Source organism: Plectrocnemia conspersa, unplaced genomic scaffold, assembly GCF_051122295.1.
Source record: "Plectrocnemia conspersa isolate PC_06_02 unplaced genomic scaffold, ASM5112229v1 ptg000005l, whole genome shotgun sequence".
Lineage (NCBI taxonomy): Eukaryota > Metazoa > Arthropoda > Insecta > Trichoptera > Polycentropodidae > Plectrocnemia > Plectrocnemia conspersa.
In genome coordinates, this window is record NW_028277169.1 from 28,741,402 (window position 1) to 28,766,544 (window position 25,143).

The following is a 25,143-nucleotide window of genomic DNA, read 5'->3' on the forward strand; positions in this document are numbered from 1 at the left end:
AAATCACTTGTTAATAACAAATTTCATTTCCTACAAAATCGGTACTGCTCGAAATAACTTTCTCCACATAAATGTAAACGACTCTTATAATTAATTACTTTTCTCCGCACAACGTTCCAAATGTAAACGTTTGACATTCGACTGAGTGAACTTTAACAGCAAAAGTCAACGAAAGCGAGCTTTAATACATTGCACAAAAATTCGCATGACAAAATATACAGTGCGCCGTTAGATGATAATAATAATATTCGACCAAAATTTATATCGTAATAAAATATTATTACAATAATATCGTTTGGTCACGCGACACGCTTCGGTCGGTTAGTCCAAAATTAGACACACAAAAAATGGATAACGCCCTTTTATAATATATAAAACCCAACCCACCGAGGAAATGTTCAAGTATTCAAAATGCTGAAAGGGCTGAGGGACGAGTATAAGCGGTTCAAATCTGTATGGTTTAAGAACGAATCCCCTATAAGCACTATAGAGAAGAGATTATACGCCATCGAAAAGACCATGGCAATTTTCGGCTGGGATACACAGAGAGAGTCGTGGAGACCATCCATTTTAACCATCCTGACGCCGACTATAGTCTTCACTTCGCTGATGTTGGACGTCGATCATTCCATTAACATGTTCGACAACAGGGAGGATAAAGATATACAAGATATTGTTGAGACGTTGGTGTTTATTGTTACGCAATCGGTCTGCTCCTATAGAATTTATCTTACGATAAGATATAGGATGAAGAACAGGTATGCGAATGATTTAGAAGTTAATTTTAAACCGATTAATCACACTTTGTTACATCCTAGAGCCATAATCAAGAAGCTGACTGAAGACTTTTGCGAGTGGATCGTTGACGACAAGCGGCGCGAAATCATGAAAAACACTTCCAGAAACGGATGGTTCATCTTCATGATAGACACCCTGATCCTGTCCATGACAACCATGTTCTTCTTTACCAGGGCTCTGATCGGTCACACTTTTCCTACGCCGGCGTCTGGATTAACCATACCGTACGTGGACAATCAACAGTCTCCCTACTACGAGATCTTGTGCGGATTGCAGGTTTGTGTTGTGTACGTATGTTATGTAACAACAGAGAGGGAGATCGATACAGATTTCATTTATTTAATGCGTGCCGGGATTTATGGGCGTCGGTACCCATATCTGCAAGTATAATACGTATAGAAAACGCTTCGATTTAGAAACGACAAAAGCGCGAGTCAGTTTTTATTATAATTAAGTACTTTATGATATTCCAATATTGAGTGTTTTAATCAATGAATCTCTCGATACTCGAACATAAAGAATGAACGATATAAACCTACAAAATATAGACTTAAAATGGAATCATGACTAAGTATTTCGTCTATAGATTGCAATCGCGAACTTATTATCACTATAACCAAAATAAACCACCAAACCGCTTCATATATATGTACATATGACAGCCAAGCACCTACACCTACAATTTAGGCGGCCCTCAACTTATGCACAATTCGCTATTTCGCACATTTAAAAAAAATTCTAAACATGAGTGAGAAACGGAAAAACTTCAGTGTTGATACGAACAAAAATAAATCAAGGACTGATAAACTTCATACGACTCGAGACAAAGATGGAAATTATTAGACGTTCTGATAGCAGTGAATATGTTGCTTCAATCGGACGTTCGTATGTACAAACAGGTCTACGATATGTTCAATTTTGCAAAATAAAAATATAATTAAGGAATACGTTTAAAATTGTGGAAATTAAAGATATATTTCCACAATCTTTAAAGATTTGTTTCCAAAAAAATGGATGAAATGGAAAAATCTTTGTCATCATGGATCGATGACCAACATCAAAAAGATGTCCCTCTGAGTATTTCAATTATTCAAGCAAAAGCTCTTAGTTTGCATAAAGATTGGAAGGATAGATTAAAAAAAAAATTTTACACGGTTTTTCAAGCAAGTAACGGTTGGTTTTACAATTTTAAAATGAGGTATTCTTTTTATAATATTAAATTTACTGGAGAATCGGCTGATGCGGATAAAGATGCTGCAAAAGAATTTATTTCCTAATTATCCAAAATTATTGAAGATGGAGAATATTCCTCTAGCCAAATATTTAATGTAGATGAGACATATAGAACGCATATCTCAAGTGCGTAGGGCAATCAATAAAGACATAGCATGTTATAAAATACTATATGAAGAAAAGAAAAAGAATAGTGGAAAACAGTTAACTCTTGATAACTTTTCAAAGGAAACACCCGCAAACCACACTTAAACATGTCTCTTAAACGCCTCTTAAACATCTTATATTTACTTGATAAATAAATATTTTAAAATACACACAATTTCAATTTTTTTTACTTCCCTCTACTTTCGAACATTCAACATTCGCACACATTTTCAAGAACCAATTATGTGCAAAAGTCGAGGGCCGCCTGTATACGAGAGTAAAAAGTTAAAAACTGAGATGAATGAAATGACTCACACTTTATTCAAAAAAAGTGATTCATTAAAGTGTAAATTTTGTAACAATTCCTTATCAACTAATCAGCAAATAAACACATCAAACCGAAATCGAGAATACATCGTGAGTAAATGTATTTATAGAAATTTAAAAGTTATTCGTGTAGTAAGGGAAAAACACCCTTAAACTATCTCTCTTGGTTCAATAGGATAATCTATAAGTGGCATGGACTCTTTAAACAAGACTTTTAAAAGACGTAAATGTAAATGTCGTTACAACCAGGGCTGTGGAGTCGTTAAAAAAAACACGACTCCGACTCCGATTCCGATATTTACCAACAACACGACTCCACTCCGACTCCGACTCCGACTCAAAAAATTTTAATTTTATCAGGTATTTTTGATGTTTTTCTACACGTTTAATATTCATACGCTATACACATTCATTATTACGCAATTAAAAATTCATAAATTTAATAATTTAAAAAAATGCTCGGAGTCGCTCATTTTTCACGACTCCGACTCCGACTCCAACTCCGGCCAAAACACCACGACTCCACGACTCCGACTCCAACTCCGACTCCGACTCCGACTCCACAGCCCTGGTTACAACACATAGCAGCAATTAAGTAGAGAATTTTGTATATTTAACAACTACAATTAAATAATACAAAATCATAAAAAGTAGACACAAATATTTTTTTAACTAATGCATTAAATAATTATATTTATAATTGTTTTTTTTTAAATGAAACAAATTAGTATTTAGTAAAATAAGGGGTACCTATATTAAACGTCTTAATAGATCTGTAAAATCTATATGATTATTTATGATTTGAACAAGTAGAATTAAATCTCTTGTGGAAATATCTGAGAAACGTATTTTGAATCCTGCTTAATAACAAGTACTTCGCTTTACTGGGATTCCAGGTAATAGAGCAATATTCAAGAACGTTACGAAATAACACATAGAACGCGAATCGGCGACAAAAAATTAAAATGACACGCGCTCCGCACAACGTAACCGAGCATCTTGGATCTCTTTCACTTCCACTAAATTTTAAGAACAAGTGAATGTTCTCTTTACATGTAAACGACGTCTGCGAAAAATCTTGATTATAAGATGCTCGGCTTTGTTATATCTTTATATATTTTTTCTTATAAACTATGCATTATTTTTGACGATCATGGCGCATTATAAATACATAGAAAGGACGGAATAGCGCAGTCCGTAATTTCTCAGACAAGTAATCCTGAGGTTATGGGTTCGAGCTCCGGCAGCGACACTCGAATTTTTATTTTTTTAAATTGCGCTACAGCTGCAGTGACGCTTATTGAATAAAAATTAAATTACACATAATAATTTATAATTAATAATATAGATGTCATCGATTCACAGATTTTTCAGTCTGGTGATTAAGACTTAATTGTATGTATTTATTATGTCTGATTTGACTAATCAAGTTGGTACAGATTTACCCTGTTGTAACGCATTGGGCTTACGCTTGTAAGGTTACAACGTAAGATTTTAAAAAAAATACCCTATATTTGGGACAATATTTAATATGGTTATAGCAACCGATTCGAAAAATATAAGACATGATAAAGCATTTGCTTAAAATTTTATGATAGCTTGTAAGATAAAAAAACAGTTTTTAGTAGTTATGCACGCTTCTTTGTCGTTAATATGAACTTCAAGCGACCACACAAAAGTGGTTCGCTTGTGGTTGGTTCCGTCGACAGCACAACCGTAAAATAATCGCAAATATGTGGTACGTGTGAGACATTTTGAGTACTACGATTAAGAAATCTCAGGTTGATGAAAAGTTGACACGCTCACAATATAGCATTTTAATTTTCACCCGTCAGACTTATGACTCTCGCCCCCTTTGTAGGGTATGTAAGATATGTAACTATTAAGAAATTTGAAATTCAATCCGGGAATATTAAATTATACGGTCTTATAGACGCGATATCTGATACGTTTCTTCCCAAATACTATGGTGTGAGAGATGAAAATCTCAGATGTAGCGTGTCGACGCCCCCGTGGGAGTATCGGGAAATATCGTTGTTAATTTCCCATTCTGCCCACGTCGTCAATTAAGAAATTCGACTAGGGTCAACACCGCCGCACCGGGACCCGCTACACACTAATTAATTACTTCCCCGCTCTCCATCAGATATGGATTTTATCGGCTCAGATTTCCATGGCTCTGGCCATGAATAATTTGTTCTGCACGCTGGCCGTGATGCTGTGTGGCCACCTGGACTGCCTTGCGGCCGACGTGGACGAGCTGGACTGCGTCAAGGGTGGCGATTCCCGCGAAGTCATAGACGGAATATTCGACACCATAATCAAGAAGTACAATAAAATCTTCGAGTTAGTATATTTGTTGAATAATTTATGCGAATACACGTGTAACGCACGAATCTCAATTGCAAATGAGAATAATGCGGCGTAGCGTGAAAATAAAGCGCTAGACATAAAAACGTACAAGATATTATATCATCGCGTGAAACGTATTTTTTTATTCAGAGTTGTAAATGACATGAACGAGCTGTACGGTACTGTGTTGGGATTGCAGCCACTTTACACGGGAGCAGTCATCATCACCAGTACTTTGTTGTATGATGGAAATCAAAAATCGGCAAGTTTAATAATATAATAGATTTAAATAAAATTATCACATTTTTTCGCTGCACGGCTAAATATATTTTAATACGTTATCTTTAATTATTTTTAACGCTTCTAATATTTAGATGATTTAAATGTGAAATATATCCGACTTTTTACAGAACGTATTCCTTCAAATATCCTTCGATCACATAATAGAACTATTCATATATTGCTACATCGGCGATTTGGTGTCCGTGAAGGTGAATAAGAATCGCGCTTGCATAAATTTGATATTGCGCCATTACTACTTTACAATGTATGAATATATCGATTTTTTAGAGTTTTGCCTTATCCGAACGCCTGTATTCGTCGCAATGGACCGGAATGAAGGAGACCCACAAGAAGACCCTATTGCAAATGATGCACAGGTGTCAAAAACCTTTTACACTCAACGCCGGAATATTCGGACCGTTAACTATGGAAATGTATTCTACGGTACTGCTTAAAAAAGAATATACACGTCGTTAATCATACTTTTTTAAATTGTACATTATATACTTTTTTTGCTTCAGAGCATGCAAATGACGTATTCTATGTGGACCGTGTTCAAAGGCAGAGCTGCTAGAAAATAACGTATCCCTATCACAAGAAAGATATTAAATAATACGCACGTACAAATACATATATGTACATATACGTAGATGTTTATAAGCCCACCCTAAAGTAGCTACGTATAAAATCTGACAAGAGCCGGATGATACTCGAGTGCCATTCACTAAATAAAAATAGCCGCAAGAATCAAAAAGATTTCTGTGTGAAAAATTTCAATTTCACTTAATAAAATATATGCAATATAGAAAACTATTGATTTTTTATATGGCTGCCATTTCAAGAAAATGTGAGGGATCAGACTGGCTAACAAACTTTTCTGATATATTACCATGGCAATTTTTCGGAACAATCTGAAAAATATCCACAAAAAAATTAAATATTTTAAAACTTTAATTTATAATTAAAATTATATTTTTTTTATTAATCACTATTTTAACAATTTAAATACAAAGGGGCCGTAAAATCGTCCCACATTATTTATGCAAAATCTGTGACATCCGATTTTACGGCCCTGAATTTAAAAAAAACATATTTATTTATGTACGATTTTTTGTTATATGTAGAGTACGCTCGGGATAAGGATTCCGGTTTGCTATTGTGTGCGTGAACTGTGTGGCTCAAAACAATTTCGCTCAGAATATTTATTTTTTTATTTTAAAAGAAAATATATGTTTATTTAACATACATACATCTGAGTTGGAAATTTCAACGGACAATTAAAAATATATTATATAATCGAAGAAACCAGACATTGATGTCATTAATTAAATATTTGCAAAATTCAAAATCTTTCACTAGTCAAAAAAATAATGAAGTCTTTAGCTATTCTTCAAAAGCAAAAAGATATAAAATGGGGAAAGAAATTATTCGCAGATTGTTTAATGGCTCGACGACTCTATTAAATCATTAGAATCCATTGAATAAATTAAAAAATTATCATTGGCGCAACGATAAGAATATTAACTTTTTTTAAGCCTTACAGAGAATAGTGTAAAAAAAACAACAACGTACGGATTAATGGAAAAATGATTAAAATATTTTAATCCACGGGTAAGAGAACGAATAACTTACAGTGTATATTTGAAGCCTTGATATCAATTAATGCAGATATGCCCAAGAAATTTTGTTCTCTTAAAATTTCATTTATAAATAAAAAACAGTGGCACGAGTTTAGTGACCTACCCATGGGACAGTGGGCATATCTGGGTTAAACCAATTTCAACACGAAATTATTTAAAATAAATCACTAGAGAAGATCGAACTTATGTGCCATACTGCACTTTAATGACGAATACCAGCGTTGACGAATCAGCGACTGTCCTTAAAAGAGAAAGCGAGACAACGAAGTACACGCTACATCGCTTCTCCCTCTCATATGGTACATGTACACGCACACAATAACAAACCGGCATCCTTATCCCGAGCGTACTCTAAGCTTATTTAAAGTATAAGGAATACATTTGCTCTATATATAAGGTAAGTATAATGCATTTTATGACGTTTCCTGCTCTTTTTTTTGTGTGTGACAAAGCAACTAGCAACTGGGCATGTTCTTTTGCAATGGGATGCCAGATAACAATAGCGAGTATCGCAGATATCTTTCGACAATTTACATACTCTAGTCCCCATTTAGATATTTCACCCAAAACAAATGTTTCATATTCATTACCGTGCCAGTAGTATTATATGAGTATTATTTCCTTAAATTATATTGTTATTTTTTTATCAAATTTTAGCTAAAAACATGAAAGTAAATATACACCAGTAACATGTACATATGTCATTATATGTTTGAACAATTATTTATATTATTGAAATAAACAATTTCAGATATAAAATGTTTTGTAAAATTTAAGCAAATTTAAAAAATCTATTCCTTTGTAAATTGATGAAATAGCTATGTTTTCTTTCAGCAACTAACAATATATTGTACTATATAATAGGACTAAATTTTATCTAAATAAATAAAACGTGTTAAGAGATGTTGTATTTGATAATAGATTGTATTTTTTTATTGTTTTATTTTTGTAAAATATTGATATTATTATGCCTGTACTACACTCTCTGGAAGTTGGCCAAGGTTGGCCAAGGACGGAGAATATAGTGGGTTACTTCGGTCGAGTTCAGTTCTGCCCGCTCTAAAATCTTTCGGAAGTTGTCCGAGGTTACCGAGAACGGGAGGTAAAGTGGGGGTAATTCAGTCAACTTGGCCAGCTTCGAGCGCTTCTGAACATTGTTGGCAAACGGACCAAAGTCAGAGCTGCTCTTTCGAGCGCGAGCGGTAAGATATTTCCCAACAGTGACAACAGTGAGAGAAATAATAATATGGTTTTTCGCAAACTAAGATAGAACGAGTAACTCGGCTCAATTTCAGTATGCGCGTAGGCGTCCTATGGTCAACACGCATGTCGAGCGCTGCATCGCAGTCACGTGGTCAAGTTATAATACCACATGCTTATCGGGGGACTTCAAGACTCTTACTGACATCTTTGAATATTTTAGGACACCAAAAGGAATTAATTATATTTTTGATAGTATATTCTTCTAACAGATATCATTATTATATGTTTTTCATATAAAATTAAATAATAATTAGTGGTACTTGATTTTGTTAAAAAAATCGTTTCGAATATCCTTATGTATTTTTCTAGATCGGTTTATATAAATGTCACACCATAACGAATTCTTATTTAGAATCGATGGCGACAAATTCTAGGATAGTCACAGATGTTGTGTTCGTATTCTGAAGTAGCATTTTTATGCCCTATGGCATTTTGCAAAAGCCGACAAAGATTTTGCATAAATTGAATATATACGACCGAAAAGTTTTCACTGATATTGTATTGGCGAGTGCCCACACAAACATAATAAAATGACAATTTAAAAATTACATTTTTCGATCGCGCGCAAATATGCCATCTGTACGTGACAGAAGCCGCCGTCCGGACGGCATATGAAATTTGTGGCAGTGTGGTCGCTTACTCGAAGTCGAAGGTCTCGGCCGACTTCAGTTGTAACTTCGGTTCGGACAACTTCCAGAGAGTAGTGCAGGCATTAATATACACATCATAAAGCACGCGGATTTTTTTAAATTTAAAAATGTACGTATATAAGCATTTTTTTTAAAACAATTTTAGCATATATAAGGCATTAAAAGGGTTAATATTATCCCGAAAAACTCCGTGCGAAAAAAATAAAATATTATTAGTGACATCTAGAAATGATAAATTATTTTTTAAATAAGTAATTTCAGTGAAATCATATCGGAATACATTTTCAACGGTATATTTTTACCAGTGAAAATATAATTTATCTGACACGTGCTAGTATATTTATAAAATTCCAACCTTCCATATGTATGAATATATACATTTAGATTTTTATCATTATTTATTTACGTTTAAATGAAATTGTATTTTCGCTAGTGAAATCCAAATACATTTTCACCAGTCGATACATATTTCTACCAGCGAAAATATAGTTTAACTGATATGCTGCTCTAAAATGTCTATGAAACTCAATTTGACAATTGCGAAACATCCATCTGCTGTTCAAACTTAAACATTCTAAGACTAATTATAGTTTTAAAACTTTCATTAGGTCAAGTGCACTAAGCCAACACAACTCTCAGGGGAAAATAAGCGGGAAAAGATTCAAAGACAGACGTCGCATCTCACATATTATATTACGTTTCAAAAATATGATAGCTATCCGTACCGATATTACTATGGATTTCTAATATGGGAGTGTTGGTCGAAGTATACTCAAACCGAATTTTGATCAATAGGAGGGCGCAAAAACAATTATCACTTCTCAGAAGTCAAAAATTCACGTCAAAAGCAATCAGTGCGAACGCTCGGTAAGTCTGTTCATGGTGAAATATCAAACCAAACTGAGCACAAAACAGCTGTCAGCTGAAGCAAATTCGATAAACAAAACTAAAAAAAACACCTTTATACAATATGTTGAGCGTTCAGTATTCGTACGCCCGCCGGCTATGGTACCTCACCACAGTGAGAGAGCGACAGCTAGTATAAATATAGTATAACGTATTAAAACATTTATTTACTATATTTAAATATTTGTGGATACATTTTATGTATAAGTATGTCTATTATTTTTCTATTACCTAATTTTTTTTATTTTGTATGAATTTAGACTTTTGACTGAAATTTTTCCTAGTAGTGAAATGTACAAGAAATTATTTTAGCTGAGTTCAATTTTTTAACATATATGTGTATTTTATATATAGTACATATGTGTATGTAGAATAAAACTGCAGCACCACGATGCATGTCAATTGGCAATTAAATTAATTGCTGCAAATTAGAAAAATATTTCCGAAATTATATCGAATTAGAGCAAAGTAATTTGTGGTAAGTATAGACTTTCAGTGATAGCTTTGCAAGTATAGCAGAATAGCAATTACAGAGAGCATTTATAAGGGATCGCCGTTTAATCGAGGCCAATCAACATGGGAGTGCAGTGGCTGAAAGATCGCTTCGCGAAACTTCGCAAAGATTACGATTACAACCCTTTGATGCTGGTCAGTTACGTTCTGAACATCCTCGGTCTATGCACGTTCAAAAAAGGATGGCATTTCAAACCCATTTCTGTCTTATTAATACTGTTCATTAATCTGATGTATCTGAACGACTTCACTCTGGTGCTGGCGAAGTGCATCAAAGGAGATGTGAAAATATTGCAAGACTTCGAGATTCTGACCTTTATACAGACGCAGGGCATAACCACCTATAGGATATTCCTGCTGATCAAGTACAGGGATAGCTTCAGAGCGCTGGTGCTGGCTGTCACCAAAGAGTTTACCTCGTGGAAGTTCAAGAGCTGCGACATAACCAGCTTGCTGGCGCGGAGCTTTAAGAGGGGCAGATGGATTTTTAATTCGCAGATTATACAGATGTCCGCGTTATCCGTCATCATAATTACCAAGCCACTGTTTACTAGCCACTTATTGTTTGAAAAGTCGATTGAAAGACTGTCTTTCTTGCCGATGTATCAAACGCCGTTTTTTCAAATCGCATATTTTATACAGGTGAGCTAATTAAAAATATACAACTAATATACTATTAGTTTTATGACGTTAATATCCCAATGTAAGCGTTTCTTGTCGACTAATTAACAAAAAATGGTAACATACATCATAGAAATTAATATATAGATTTTCCCCGAAATATAGACAATGCGCAATTAAATTGTGAAGTGGGTCATAATAACCATTTATTTTTTTCATCTCAATAAAAAGTAATGTACATTAATTGATAACTACTTGAAAACATTGTTGAATCTTAAAAAAACACCTAATCGATTATTACGCGTGAGAATATTATTGTTTATTTTATAAACTCATATTAGGGTTCGCGTTCACGCACCATTTTCATATATTATAAATAGACACAAAGAAACATTTGACACGAATCGAAGGTAGTTTTCCAGCTGAATTAATAAGGAACGAGAGGCATTCGTTTTTAGCACCTAAATACGTATGTGTAAATTTAATTAATAACACCAAACTATCGATCCGCTTCCCGAGTAGTTAATACATAGATTGTGGTACATGTAACTGAATTTCTCTCATACAGATATGCTACTTGCTCAGCGCCATCTGCATAGCGTTCAGCACGAACATGCTGTTCCTGACTCTGCTGGTCAGGACCGCTGGTCATCTTGAGTACTTGACGGTGGACATGGTGGCGATTGAGTTCGACGGCGCTATCGGAACCAACGAGGCTCACGTGGTTATAAAGAATGTTGTAGACCGTTACAACAGGATAAGAGAGTGAGCTATGCGCTTCCGATATGGTGCGGTTCGAAAGTGAAGCGTGTGAAAGTATAAATTATTTCTACGAAACGGTTTCAGGTGCGTGGATCTGTTCAACAAATTGTTCTCCACTTTGACTGCAGTACTGCCACTGTACGCCGGATTCTCTATCATCACCTCGCTGCTGGAGATCGACGGGACTGACAAAGTATATCAATCTTCATTAGAAATACTGATACATTAATAATTTACAATAAACGCAAATAGATAATATCTCGTTCTACTTAAGGCCGGTATTGACTTGTTGCGTATTCACAAGTAAGGGCGCAAAGATATTAATTTTCATGATTAACTCATTATCATATAGAGCGGTGTAAATTCAAAGCTGTCAATCACTTATAAACTAGAAAAGAAGTCATTCATCAACTTCATTTTTGATAATTTGTAATTTGCGTTGTTATATCGCGAAACTACTAGGAACAATCACCGCTGAGATTAGAGCATTCAGAATATTAAAGGCAGACCCAACAATGTAATTTTATCGTATTTCGAAATATTGCAACTTTTCACGCAAGTGTGGCAAGTTTTGATAAAACCATACGTCTTCTACATCCATATCTTCGATTTCGTGCCAAAAATAATCGACTATCAAGTGCATATAGCGCTCATTATTGACTGTTACAGTCCGATCGTTTTTAAAAAGTAAGGCCCAATGACGCCGCCTGACCACAATGCGCACCAGTCACTTTTTGGGACATTTTCTCGTGAATCACATGAGCATTTTCCTCGCACCAAATGCGACAATTTTGCTTATTAACGCACCCAGAGAGGTGAAAATGTGCCGCTTCAGGAAAGATTTGCTTTGAAAAATCAACACCAACTTCCTACTCTTCTAACACCCAATCTGTGTAAATTTTTGCGTCTTTGAACTTCTTATTTCCGTAGTACAATTGAACAATTTGAACGCGCTAAGCGATCCATTTCGTAAATGTGTAACAAGCGTGATTATTGACAGCTGTCAACATAGAAAACTCGAATTGGAGCAGCCTGTAAAAGCTGTATCGAAGATACTGACCTAACCAACGATGAACTCATTGATCTTAATACAAATTCTGATATTTCGTCTTGTAAAGCGAGCTATGGAACTGTTAATTCCGTTTACAATATGCTTTCAATATTTGGAAGAATGAAAAGTAAATCTCGAATGTCCAGGTGTGATGCCTAGTCATATACTACAACACAGTTTACTGTTCTTATTTAGATACACATTGACATGTGTTTAAAAATAGTTACTACTCTTTTAAAGAATGGGTCCGTTGCTTTCATCTGACTATCAAATTATAATATCATGGTTAAGAAACATTGCAGTTACATTTATTTTTATCAAATCTTCCGTTGTAACCTGACAGGCGTAAGCCCAATGCGTTACAACGGGCAAATCTGTACTAACTGAATAAGTCAATCAGACATAATGAATACATACGAGTAAGTATTAACCACCAGACTGAAAGTCTAGGAATCGGTGACATCTATATTATTATTTATAAATTATTATGTACTATATAATTTATAATCAATAGATGTCACTGCAGCTGGGGCCAGTTTTTTCAATAATAGCGCTTTTTTATGAATAAAAATTCGAGTGCCGCTGCCGGGGCTCGAACCCGCAACTTGAGTTACTAATCTGAGACGTTACGGACTACGCTATTCCATCCTTAATATATGTATATAATATACGTATATCCGAAACCGAAGAGTGGGGTACTATGTAACCATATTCAAATTTGAGTATTAATGAAGTAATAGGAAATATTATACTATTTTTTATTTTTTCGCGTGCAATACATTGGGATATATTCATATATACAACAATAAATATCATCTAGTTTAAATAATAAGAATTTTGGGGTTTAAATGTACCCCGCTTAGGGTGTGACGAGTTCTTCCGTGATATTTTTCACGTCTCAATTGAAATACATAAAAATGGGTTATTTATATAATTTATCAGATTTTGAATAGTATTTGCCTTTAAGTTTGAACAAATAATACGAATAGGTACAGCACATATAAATTATATTATATTATAAACATGTCATGTTCTTTTTCGCTGTGAAATAATATTTATATGAAATGTCTCAGTGATGATTTTTTGGGATCTGTCGGCACTGAATACCAACGTTTTTGACTGATATTTTTGGGTAGTATAACACATGTATTATTAATAGAGTATTAAAAAGTATATCGCATTAGTTTATATAATCTGATCAGACTCAAAATTTATCCAAAAACACAGTAATAATCGTTAAAATTAAATCTGAGGTGATCAATTTAAATTGTAACTATAACAATTCAGGTTGTTCTACAAGTCTGCGTTTTTAAGGTGCGGCTTAAATGAGTTAAAAATTAAAACGTATAATACTTTTACTAATTTTTTTTGTTTTTCACAGTTTATATCTGAGTTGAAAAATTATGTATTTTTGAAAGTAATAAATTCGAAAAAATCGTTTTTAAATCCGTTTTTGTAAAATATTATTTTTCACCTTAAAACTGTTGCAAGGATCTAAATAGATTATGGTCGTTTGGAAAAATGTCTGAAGTATATGGTGTGGGAGAAAAGAGTTCCCGATAAAATATATTGATTTTTTATTTCGTCTTCTTGAATCAGTGTCGTAGCCAGGATTTTGTCAAGAAAAAAGGCAAGATAATTTTTGTAATTTATATTTAATTATCATACGCGCTACGCCACTGTCATGGATACATGAAGACCGCCATTTTGATGCAAAATAAAGGTCTTAATTATGGCTTGAGTCGCTTTTAATCGAATTAGCTGAGCACACTGAGTGTGAACTGATGTAGACGAAACGATGAGCTTTTGTGCTAGACCTGCTTTGATAGTATCCCTAATATACTCACTAACAACCCGCCCCTACGTAGATTTGAATTGTCAAAATTCCTGAAATATTTGAGACTTTATAAATGTATCCCTGCCCATTGTAATACATATGTTTTTAACAGTTATTGTCACATTATGACCGAGTTGAAACTATCAAGCATAATATAGCTTAACTGAAATTATTTTATCTCCACTGCTATTGTTGATTTAGTGTTGAAAATATTGAAACAAAAAATATCCCGTTGCTAAATAGCATCATTGATACGTCTATTGTTAACAAATTAATTACAAACACCGAAAGAATAGTGAAATTATCGTTAATTTATGAAAAGTTATACATTTATGCAAATGTAAGAAAAACCGCAAAGACTAATAGGACAACCTGATAAGCTCGATAAATACGATAGTAATTTTAAATCTTACAGATTTAGAGAGGACAAGGACAATAAAATAGTACAATAAACTACTGCTGAAAAATAGGTCAATATACCATATTTTATTTTACGTATAGCCATTATTGTTGCTATTATATTTGAATCATATGCGAATCCAGATAATGATCAAGGGGGTGGCCATTATATAAATAATCTCTTGTGGTAAATATTAATCATGGCCACCCCCTTTGATCCGCCTCTCCATATTAAGTGATCATTAGCAGTTGTACTACATTTTACACTGATTTAAATATTACGATAATCTTTTGACAGATCATATTCGTCTTCATAGCGGTGGGTCACATATTTGAGCTCTACATATACTGCTACGCCAGCGATCTGATCGCCGAAATGGTAAATCTCATTCGCTTCAACGAAACTTTTTAAGCATTAAAAAATCTGACCAAATTTCAAGAGTGTCGCACTGAGCGATCGCATATTCGCGACCCACTGGTACGACTTCACCATCAGGGACCAGAAGAGCGTTCTTCAAATTCTACAGCAGTGCAACAAGCCGTTCAATATCAAGGCCGGATTCTTAGGAGTTTTCTCCATGCACATGTTTACGGCGGTGAGCAAAAAATACACACATATATTGTATATAAACACTACTTAAAATATCGAACTACAATACACCATGCGTATTTGCAGACAATGAAGACCACGTATTCGATATGGGCGGTCATAAACCAGGCGAGGTGAAGAGATAGCGATTGTCGGTTTACTGGTCACGGCCAGCTGGTAGATTGATTCCCCCCCCCACACACACACAAAATAGATAATTAGCCATGCGTTCACATTGCGAATCTAACATTGGTTCTTAGAAATAGTTGGAGGAAAATAAAGCAAAATTACAAATCAGCACTGATCGTTCTCTTCTGGGAAAAGTTAAGTATGTATAAACACATATCTGAAAGTATACAGTTTATACATAGGTTCCATGATTTGGCGAAATGATGTCGAAGAAGCAATGTGGCAGTGTTTATCTATCTATCTTTTCTCAGTATTACAAATTATTATACAAAACGTCTATAAAATTGTAATAAATCAAAACGATCTGTAGATAAATTTAAAAATAAAAAAATACAAAAACATATATTATCTTTACATTAATTTTAATTTAAATGCTGACATTGTACTGGAATATATGATAATATTGTATAATTTCAAAATATTAAAATTGCTGGGGAGGGAGTACTCACTATATGGAACGGACACTAGTAATGGATATTTTCGGCAGCCGACACACCTTCAATTTTCCTTATAAAATACATAAAAGCACAAGCCTGTATGTATGTCTTTATATTTAATAGTATGTATATTTTATTTCCTCACTGTGACGTCATTGATACAGTTGCGTATTACGTTTATAATTAAACCACAATTAGTATAGATTTTACCTGTTGCAAAATACTTATTTTTGGAAAACAATCGATTTTTACGAAATATAACAATGCACATTGAGTGAAACATAATTTCCGGTAAGATACCATTATTGATTTATATTTAAGAATCGATATATTGATATCTAATCTATTAGTCAAAACGAATAAATAAATGACATATAAAGTGCTATTTTGTGTATTTTATGATAAGCATCTTATAAGAGCAAAATCGACAACATAATCATAAGACTAAGTTCTTTATCTAATATTGTATTTGAAGGGTTTTTAAAGCAAATCTCTCAAAGTAATTTTTTAAAAACTACTTTATATTATTATTTCTAACTAATCATTACTTAAAATGTATTTTTTTGAAGGAGTTTTTTTTTTTAAATAAATAAGTTTTGTAAGCTACTCCATTCTTTGAACCCAAAATAAAAAATAATTCATGGAGAATATAAATGTAATGGTTTTTTATAGGCACGCGCGAGCATACCAATACTCAATTTCACGATTCCCGAAACGTCGACAGGCGGAAAAACAGATCCGCTCTCGGCTCGTTTACCCTGAATCAGTCGATGAATCGGGCCGTTTGCTTCCACGTAGCGCCAGATCGTTGATTTTTTGGCACCTCGCTACATTTCGCACCGTTTAAACTCGTCTCTGAACCAAAGGCGAGAAAGGATGGCGACGAACAAAGGAGGCGAGTCCGCATCAGGTCACGCTCGCTGGACAAAGACACGCGCCTTTGTTGCTGAAGCAGTCTACTGGAAAAACTACCAGCTCATCGCGAGTTACTTTCGACTCCAGCTGATTGAATCCAAATTGGATAAGAATCGGATCATGCACTTTCGGCGGGTCGAGGCCTCGATTTTTTGGTGAAACTATGGGAAAATCGAACTGCTTATTGCTTTCTGGAGTAAATTAATTATGAAGATGTTCGACTATTAATCAGCTCACAAGAATTGAGCCTCCATTAACATTTGAATGCACAAATAATATTATAGAGAGCTAAAAAGTTAATTGGGTAGTCCCGACTTAAGAGCTAAAAGATTTATAAAAGTGTTGCACAATGCTTATGTCGAGAATTATAAAAGTACTTCTCAACTTTTGTCATTTTTGAAAAATAAACTTGATAGCATCCTTCAAAATTGCTCTGATAAAACACGCAACACTTTATTTATTCACAATAAAAAAAATGGGTTTATTTTCTGACTGTATGTCGACGATTATTTCGAGAATTAATTGTCCGATTTCATGTGGCTACATTAAAATATTGCGTCATCAATTTGCATGTATGACGCCATACAGAAATAATTCTAACCAAATTTGATCAAGTACCTAAATTTATAAATGCTATGATGTTTTTCAAAATTCTGCACAGTCACATATTCATAACAAAAAGTAACAATACAATTAAATTTATATATAGTAGCAAGTTCCATTTTTTAACATGACGTCAACAACGATCGTTGTTAGCATTTCTCGGCTATTATCACGAACATGCGCGCGTATGTCTATGAAAGACTTCGCTTCATTACAAATGTGCATTTCGATACACATCTAATGAATTAAAACTTATATAAGACTTTTCAAGTTGTATAAATGACATATTATAAATTTGAATTTGCCGTCATTTGTGCAGTAAATGTTTGCAACTTTGAAAAAAAAATTGACAGCTGAGAGTTTAGGGTTAGTAAAAATGAAGCGTTACACGATACAACAACGTGTTTTCATTATTGAACAATATCACAAAAACAATAAAAGTTTGGCGGCGGCAATTCGAAAATTTAATATAAAATATGGTCAGAATAGTGTTTTAAGTTCGTCGATTTATTGAAAAATTCAGAGAGACTGGATCAGTTGGAGACGTTAAACACACTGATCGTCCAAAAACAAGCCGTTCAAATGTCAATATCGAAGCAGTGCATGAGAGTGTTGGTGAAAATCCCGGAACATCAATTCGGCGTCGTGGACAAAGAAGCTCTTTCAACAATCGAAGCCTAATGACCATGCACAGCGAAGAGAGTTCGTTGAATTTAATTTCGTTCGTTAATTTTGGGACACCCAATATAAATGTCTATATATGTTTTCAAAATTTGCACATATAACACCTGACTATTTATTTAGTTTTCAAAAATGAAAACATTTTGATGTAATTTATAACTATTTTAAAATTGTAAAATTCGCACTTAATACAATTACTTATAAAATAAAAAGAGAAAAATAAGTAGCTATATATATGTGGATATAAATTTATGCTTTAAATATCATAAAAATCCAACCAGAAATTCACAAAATTGTTTAATAAAATATAACAATAATGTTATATATTACACATATGTGTAATTAAATTAATAAATACAACCTTACATATTTTCTTAGTGCTAAACCAGTATTTATTAAAATACGGTATAAACATTATATACTATTAATGATATAATATTAATTTTATCGGCACAATACAGTTAAATGGCATTCGAAAGGTTAGCTTTCAATTTTTACATAATGACATCAGCTGCTTATTGCACAATAGTCGAATAAAATTCCATTATTTATATTGAAATAAAAAAAATCTTTCTTTACTGATAATAATAATCAACATTTTATAAATGTAATCTCCATGACATGACTTCAAGTTCATTATTTAACATGTAACTAATATGGCTTTGTGGTTACAATGACCTTGAGTGAAGGAAAATGCCAATATTAATTAATAATAATAGCAGTAACACAACGAAGTTGTAATCATTATACTATATTATAATTATTCTTACAAATAAGATACGAGTATGCATCAAATCATTACGGCAAAATCTTATCATAAATCACTCGAAAAAATGATAAACTAATCTTTTAAAATGTTCAATTTGATTCAGATAACAAATTTTGACATTTTTTTAGATCGTGTCATCTATGAAGGATTATAAACATTGATATAGGTCATAATTGCTTAACTTCAATAAGCTGAGTCATATGACATTTAACATTTTATGTTCAAAAAAATGCATAAAAGTGCAATAATATTCAACATAAATTTAATATGCATTATAATATATTTAGTTTATCGCTAATATATTGAGGCGATAAGCTTTGAAAGGTGGAAAAAAATAAGGAATAAATGTTTAATTGTTTTAAATTCTCACCTGAGGAAATTAGTGCGTTTCGTTCCACAATTAGATTGTCCATTTCTCACAGTTTCTCACCGATGGGAACTGAAAAAAAACAATAACAATGTAAAGATCAGATTAAGAAAAACACAATAATGGCTCAACAAGTAACGGTTATCGCTTTAGTTTTTAGATTATGTATAAAAAATTAGGTAACTGTATCGTACTATATCAGTATAAGTAAAATGAAATATTATCTAGTTTAAAATAGAGTATAATATACATATATCGACTGCGAGAATAATATATGTATGTGCCACAGATTTTTATTTTTATCCATCAGTATTACATACAATTTTCAATAAACAGAGATTACGTAATTTGTGGTAAAATTAGATATATGTTCTAGTTCTTTAAAATAATTAATAATTGTAAATTTATTTTTAAAATATGTACTTAAGGAACATATATTTGTTAAAAAAATCTAAAGAAGACAATTAAAATGAGTAATATATATAAAATAATTGTTCCTTAAAATGAATAGTTTGTGCATTACTATTATAAATAACTGTCTGCAATAAATCCTCTTCGGAAAAAAATCTATAGATCTACTTTACATAAATGCACAAATAATTCGTTTTATGGAGCAAAGTATATATTTAAATGCACATATCTCTCAAAATAATTCACTGTTAAATAGCACCCTTGTTATTTTAAATTACAAAATACATGCTTATGTTTTTGACAGCAAATTTATATATTTTATATCATGAGCAATATAGCTTTTATAGCAATAAATATTATTTTTTTTTAACTTAATCAAGTCAATCACTTATGCAATAACCTCGAAAAAGAAACTAACTCCTTCAGGATAAAATTAAAAATAGAATTCTTAGATACACGGATATAAGAAATTCATATACTATTCATAAAAGTTTAGCAAGGTTGAGATAGTCGTTACTTGAGTCGCCTCAACGTGCGTACAAAAAAACACTTCAAGTGGATTTCTGATTTTACACAATCTGGAAATTATGAAAGAATATTTACGTAAAGGACAGATCATATAAATCTCTGATAAACGGGGCTATCTGACTTTTATCCAACTTTATATGAAAAATGTACTATGTATTGATATTACCATACCAGCAAGATATGTTCAGATAAGAATCATCCGCATTACACCAACATTTCATTAGCAGAACTATTTTTGGATACCACATAATTAATGTGTATCCTAGTATTGTTCAAAGTACCGTTTTAAATATTTTTAACTATTTGATTTAATAATGGAGAAGGTTTAAAAGTTAATTCTCAGAAATACACAACTAAATAAAAAGCAGAGCTTTTAACTTAAAGAAGTTAAGAGCTCTGCTTTTTAGTGCAACATAATTAACATAATTTGTATTGTTAAACCTTCACGAGACTAAGCGCAGTACATTCGTACCCCAAAATTCTTGTTATTTCAACCATTTGTTAAATGTTAATAATGCCTATCTGATATTTATTGTAATCTATAAAGATATCCCAATGAATAGAACGCAAAAAATGTAAAATATGTTAAGAAATAATAATGATATCGAAATTTTGAGATTATAAACAACTTTGAATATTGTATTTGATGCTACTTAATATGGAATTATTTTGCAAGATACGTACATTTAAATAAATACGTTGTTTCATAAAACGAATTGATTGTGCATTACTGTAAGGTTGTGCATTAATAAAGGGTTCGTTGCATAGTTGTTCATAAGGTGTTCACTGTTCTGACCGTCAGTAATGCACAAACAATTCGTTTTATAGAATAATTATTTTATATATTGCTCATTTAAATTGTCCTTTTATATCAACTTTTAAATCATTAATACTCATTTTGAATTTGGAGTTACTTTGTACTCCATACCATTTTCAATTACATTTTTGAGATCTTAGTATGCGAGGGTTAAGAAATCTGAAGAAACATGAGTGTTATATAGTTCTCCGATGAACACAGCTATTTGATTTTTAAACAATCTTTATGTTTCTTATATAGCTGTACATAAAAAATGCATATACTATACTATAAAAGAAATGTTACGGTAGAAATGATTAGAAAAGCACTCATTATACTATCGGTAGGGATTTTACACAACATGCGAGATTCTAGATTTAGAACTATATTTTTGAGTTCCACCTAATTAGCAGAATTTTTATATGCAAGTTTGAAAGAATATCCAGATACGTGTATATATATTAGAAATTCATATATCACTTGAGTCACATTAAGTAAAACACTTTAACGAACTGCTGTTAGGAATTTCATATAACTTGATTTTTTTTGGTGGCCATATATATTTATTTTTGGAGGTACTGTTTGAAAAAAGCCGAGTATTAGATAAGACTGCACAGCTGTCTGACTTTTCGACCTGTTTTATAATGGAGAAAGTTTAAAATAAAATTCTCATACACCATCCGTTGAAATGAGTTGTTGAGAATATTAACGGCAAACTCAACAAAAGCATGTTTTAAAAGAATCGATTTATTTGGGGATGAACTTATGTATCTTCAACCAATTAGGTAATTTAAAACTGAGCTTGTCAATAATATTCTTAAAATTTTAGCGAAATTTCGAAATCCATATTTTATGAACATTTAGGGATTTAGGTACTTTTCTGTTATCTGAGGTCAAATTTATTGTAAAAAATATTTTTTTATATACAATTATTTTTACTGAAAATGAACGTGCTCTAACTGCCTCGTACCTGTTTTGATGTATTGGTGGGGTGTTCATTGTTCTGACGTTAGTCAAAACAGTGAATAACTGCAACGAATCTACTTGAAAAAATGTAATTTATAATTGTATATAAATAAATATTGTTTTAGAACAAATTTGACAGAAAAGTAGCTGTGTTTAATTAGTAATGTTAATACAAAAATAACCTTGTTGAAATTCCAGTAAGGTATGTCGAGATAGGGATAAGGATAACTTAGGAGAGCACTTTTTAACCAACTGTCTGATAATGTTTGTTTATATAAATATTATTGTTATTATTTTCATTTTGTGCAACACCAGAGACTAGAGACCACGCCCCGACGTCGCAATATTATCAAAACATTGTAGATGTAAAAGTTGTAAAAAAAGTTTTGCAACAATAAGCGTCGGAGAAAGATCGACTGATCGACTGGTCGACGGATCGAAGGGGGCGCGAACGCTGCGCGGCGAAGAAGCGAACTAACTTGGTCGTCAGCCACGAACACATGTCTCAGGGGAGACGCGTATGCCGATTTTGACAGATCGGCGCCGACATCGCTCACGGAGCCGGAACCGAGCCGCATTTGACAGGCGGCGGTCGCGCGGCGTAGTTCGAGGGCCACTGAGCGCTGACGCGGCCCGCGGTTGTCGTTTGCGGCCCGCCGACGCACTTTCACTGCTGCCCACCGACAACTTTTTGAAAACTATTCTCTTTTTGGTCCCAGCGCGAACGTCTCGTAGACGCCGGCCATTGACTGTTAAAATCCTATTATTCTCTTAGCTACTATTTATTAAATTATCACTTATGCCAGACATTTTTATAAATACCTAATGCTCATTTTATTTTCGGGAATAGGGATAAACCACAGGGCAAAATCCAAGAATCCACATTTTTCTTATTTTCTTTAAATTTACACAAGCGGCATAAAAACGCTTTATAAGCATTTGTAGTGTCATATATCGTTATAACCAGAAAAAATAATTTAGAAACCCTTGACATTCGATCAAACTTGACGTGCTTTTTTAGTCTTAGTCTGATATTTGGACCTTTATTTCGATGCCATAACCCATGATTACAAATATGCCCAAATCATACGTCCATTATTAATAGTTCGCCGATTACTAATATATACGAGCATTTTTTTGAAATTGACTTGACAAAAAAACATATTGCGTAACTTCAAAATAAAATTAATCATTAATTTAGGTATGTATGTTTGTATTTACTATTTCAATTGTCATTTAGTTATTTCTATTTTCCCTATTAAAATGGATTAATTGCATTTAAATTTATTTTAATAAAGCAAATTTATTTTACATAAGATTAATTTGAGTTACGAACTTCATCACGAAATAAATTAAACTCTAAGTCAATACATCACTGTATCTTCATTTTTTACATTTTCATTGGTCGACGATAAATTGAAGTTGTTCGACGTCTACGCGGCTCTCTTAAAAACGTATATTTTTTGTTTATTATTCGCTTGTACATATTCTATTTTTATTATTTTATTTTAATCTTTTTATTGTTTATCTTATCGTAATTCTTATAAATTACTACTGAGTAAAACAATAAGTATACAATCAATAACCACAAGTATTAGTATACCAGACTGAAATCAAAATTATTATGAACTATACACTATTATTATAGTTTACAATCATTAGATATTACTTTTCAGCAAGGTCGGTTTTTAATGATGCGCATTTTTTATAAATAAAAATTCAAACTGGCGAACTCTGAATTAATATAAATCCAGCACCTTACGAACTACGCTATTTCGGCCAATTCTAAATTGTCAGCGACTTCATTCAATAATTGCACAGCAATTTATTTACGTGCTGTTTTACACAAACAATGTCTTCAATATAACTAATAATTGATATGCATATCACCAGGGCCAGCTCTAGTGAGAAAATTTTTTCAATAATATATAAAATACACTAATATAGTACTGTAATTCCAAATAAAATTTTAAATAAGCAGTTCGACATATTATTTTTTTGATCACAAGTAAATTACTTAATTTATTTATTTTATTACTTTATTTGGCTAATATAGCTAATTGCTTATGCAATAAACAACTATGATCAAAACATACCATAAAATATAATATAAACATAAACAGAATATAAAAACAATGACTCTCATTTTATTTTTATTTATTAATAAACGAATGTGTTTCTTTATTCTGATGAGAAAGCCCGCTACATTTTCATTTTGCGGATTGTCCTAAGAATATTATTATACAAACTCACACCTCCGTACAATATTCCTCTGGCCGTACTCGTTTTCTTATACGTACTTAAATCCTTAAATTATATCTCTTTCTATTTACTTTTTCACTTAAATCTATAATATATAATTTCATTAACACTGTACTTCTGTCTATTATTTAGAAAGCTCTCTTGAAATCCAAAAAAACTGCTCCATTGATCTCGTACTCGTGGCCAACTACTTATCATTTTTCACTACCTGTAAAGCAGTCTCAGTGGAATATTTTTCTTTGATTATACATCATATAAAGTAACTAGATTACACAAACCGTAATTTCCTATGTCAAATTAATACACTTTAGAACTATATATTATATAGCGACTAAATAATCCTTATGTTATTGAAACTTAATAAATTTATTAAAGAGACCTTATTTTTTTCATACATTCCTTGCATTAGATAGTATGCCAATGTCCAACTCAATAATAATAAATGCCAGTTAACAAATTATCAGATTTTTATTGATTTTTGTACTGGGTTGTTTAACCTGAAGCTCGTAAGCCACACACAGTCTACTATGTAATAATTTGCAGCATGTGAGTTCATGTGTATAAAATACCATGTTTAATAAAATTATTAATATATTTTGTGTGACCCGAAGTGAATTTTATATAAAAGTTTTATAGAGTTGTACCGAGACGTGACTTAATAAAATGACGATTAAATATTTAAATTGATATCGGAAAAATAGTGATGATTGATATTTATTTGAAATAAAACAGTTTTAATACTTAAAAAGCAGTTTTATTTACTAAAATAATTTTAGCAGGCATAACAGCACATCACTGCTGATATAAATTCAAAATTATTAATTTGTGTAAATATGAAAAATTGCGTTC

General features: G+C 32.4%; 3 protein-coding genes across 6 annotated transcripts in view; 2 read left to right on the forward strand and 1 right to left on the reverse strand.

The window, feature by feature from the left end:
- The window catches only part of cyst (rho guanine nucleotide exchange factor 18 cysts), an 84,093-nt gene extending 61,361 nt beyond the window's left edge, over window positions 1-22,732 (reverse strand). For 2 of the 4 annotated variants that reach the window (XM_088186920.1, XM_088186918.1), the window contains exons 1-2: window positions 22,512-22,732; window positions 19,335-19,403 (exon numbers count right to left, since the gene is read on the reverse strand). In XM_088186920.1, the coding sequence (XP_088043046.1) occupies window positions 19,335-19,377 (43 nt within the window). In that variant the 5' untranslated portion in view covers window positions 19,378-19,403; window positions 22,512-22,732. Of the gene's footprint in view, window positions 1-19,334; window positions 19,404-22,214 lie in introns of all 4 variants that reach the window. The other 2 variants (XM_088186921.1, XM_088186919.1) reach the window with 1 other exon arrangement.
- On the forward strand, window positions 4,644-6,239 carry LOC148235376 (odorant receptor 22a-like). The gene is made up of 4 exons (XM_088185711.1): window positions 4,644-5,119; window positions 5,268-5,348; window positions 5,428-5,583; window positions 5,661-6,239. The coding sequence occupies exons 1-4, from the start codon at window positions 5,021-5,023 to the stop codon at window positions 5,718-5,720; spliced, it is 396 nt and encodes a 131-aa protein (XP_088041837.1). The 5' UTR covers window positions 4,644-5,020; the 3' UTR covers window positions 5,721-6,239.
- LOC148235377 (odorant receptor 24a-like) lies at window positions 10,175-15,900 on the forward strand. The gene is made up of 6 exons (XM_088185916.1): window positions 10,175-10,246; window positions 11,301-11,497; window positions 11,579-11,687; window positions 15,080-15,160; window positions 15,222-15,377; window positions 15,458-15,900. The coding sequence occupies exons 1-6, from the start codon at window positions 10,175-10,177 to the stop codon at window positions 15,506-15,508; spliced, it is 666 nt and encodes a 221-aa protein (XP_088042042.1). The 3' UTR covers window positions 15,509-15,900.
- Window positions 22,733-25,143: the final 2,411 nt, after the last annotated feature.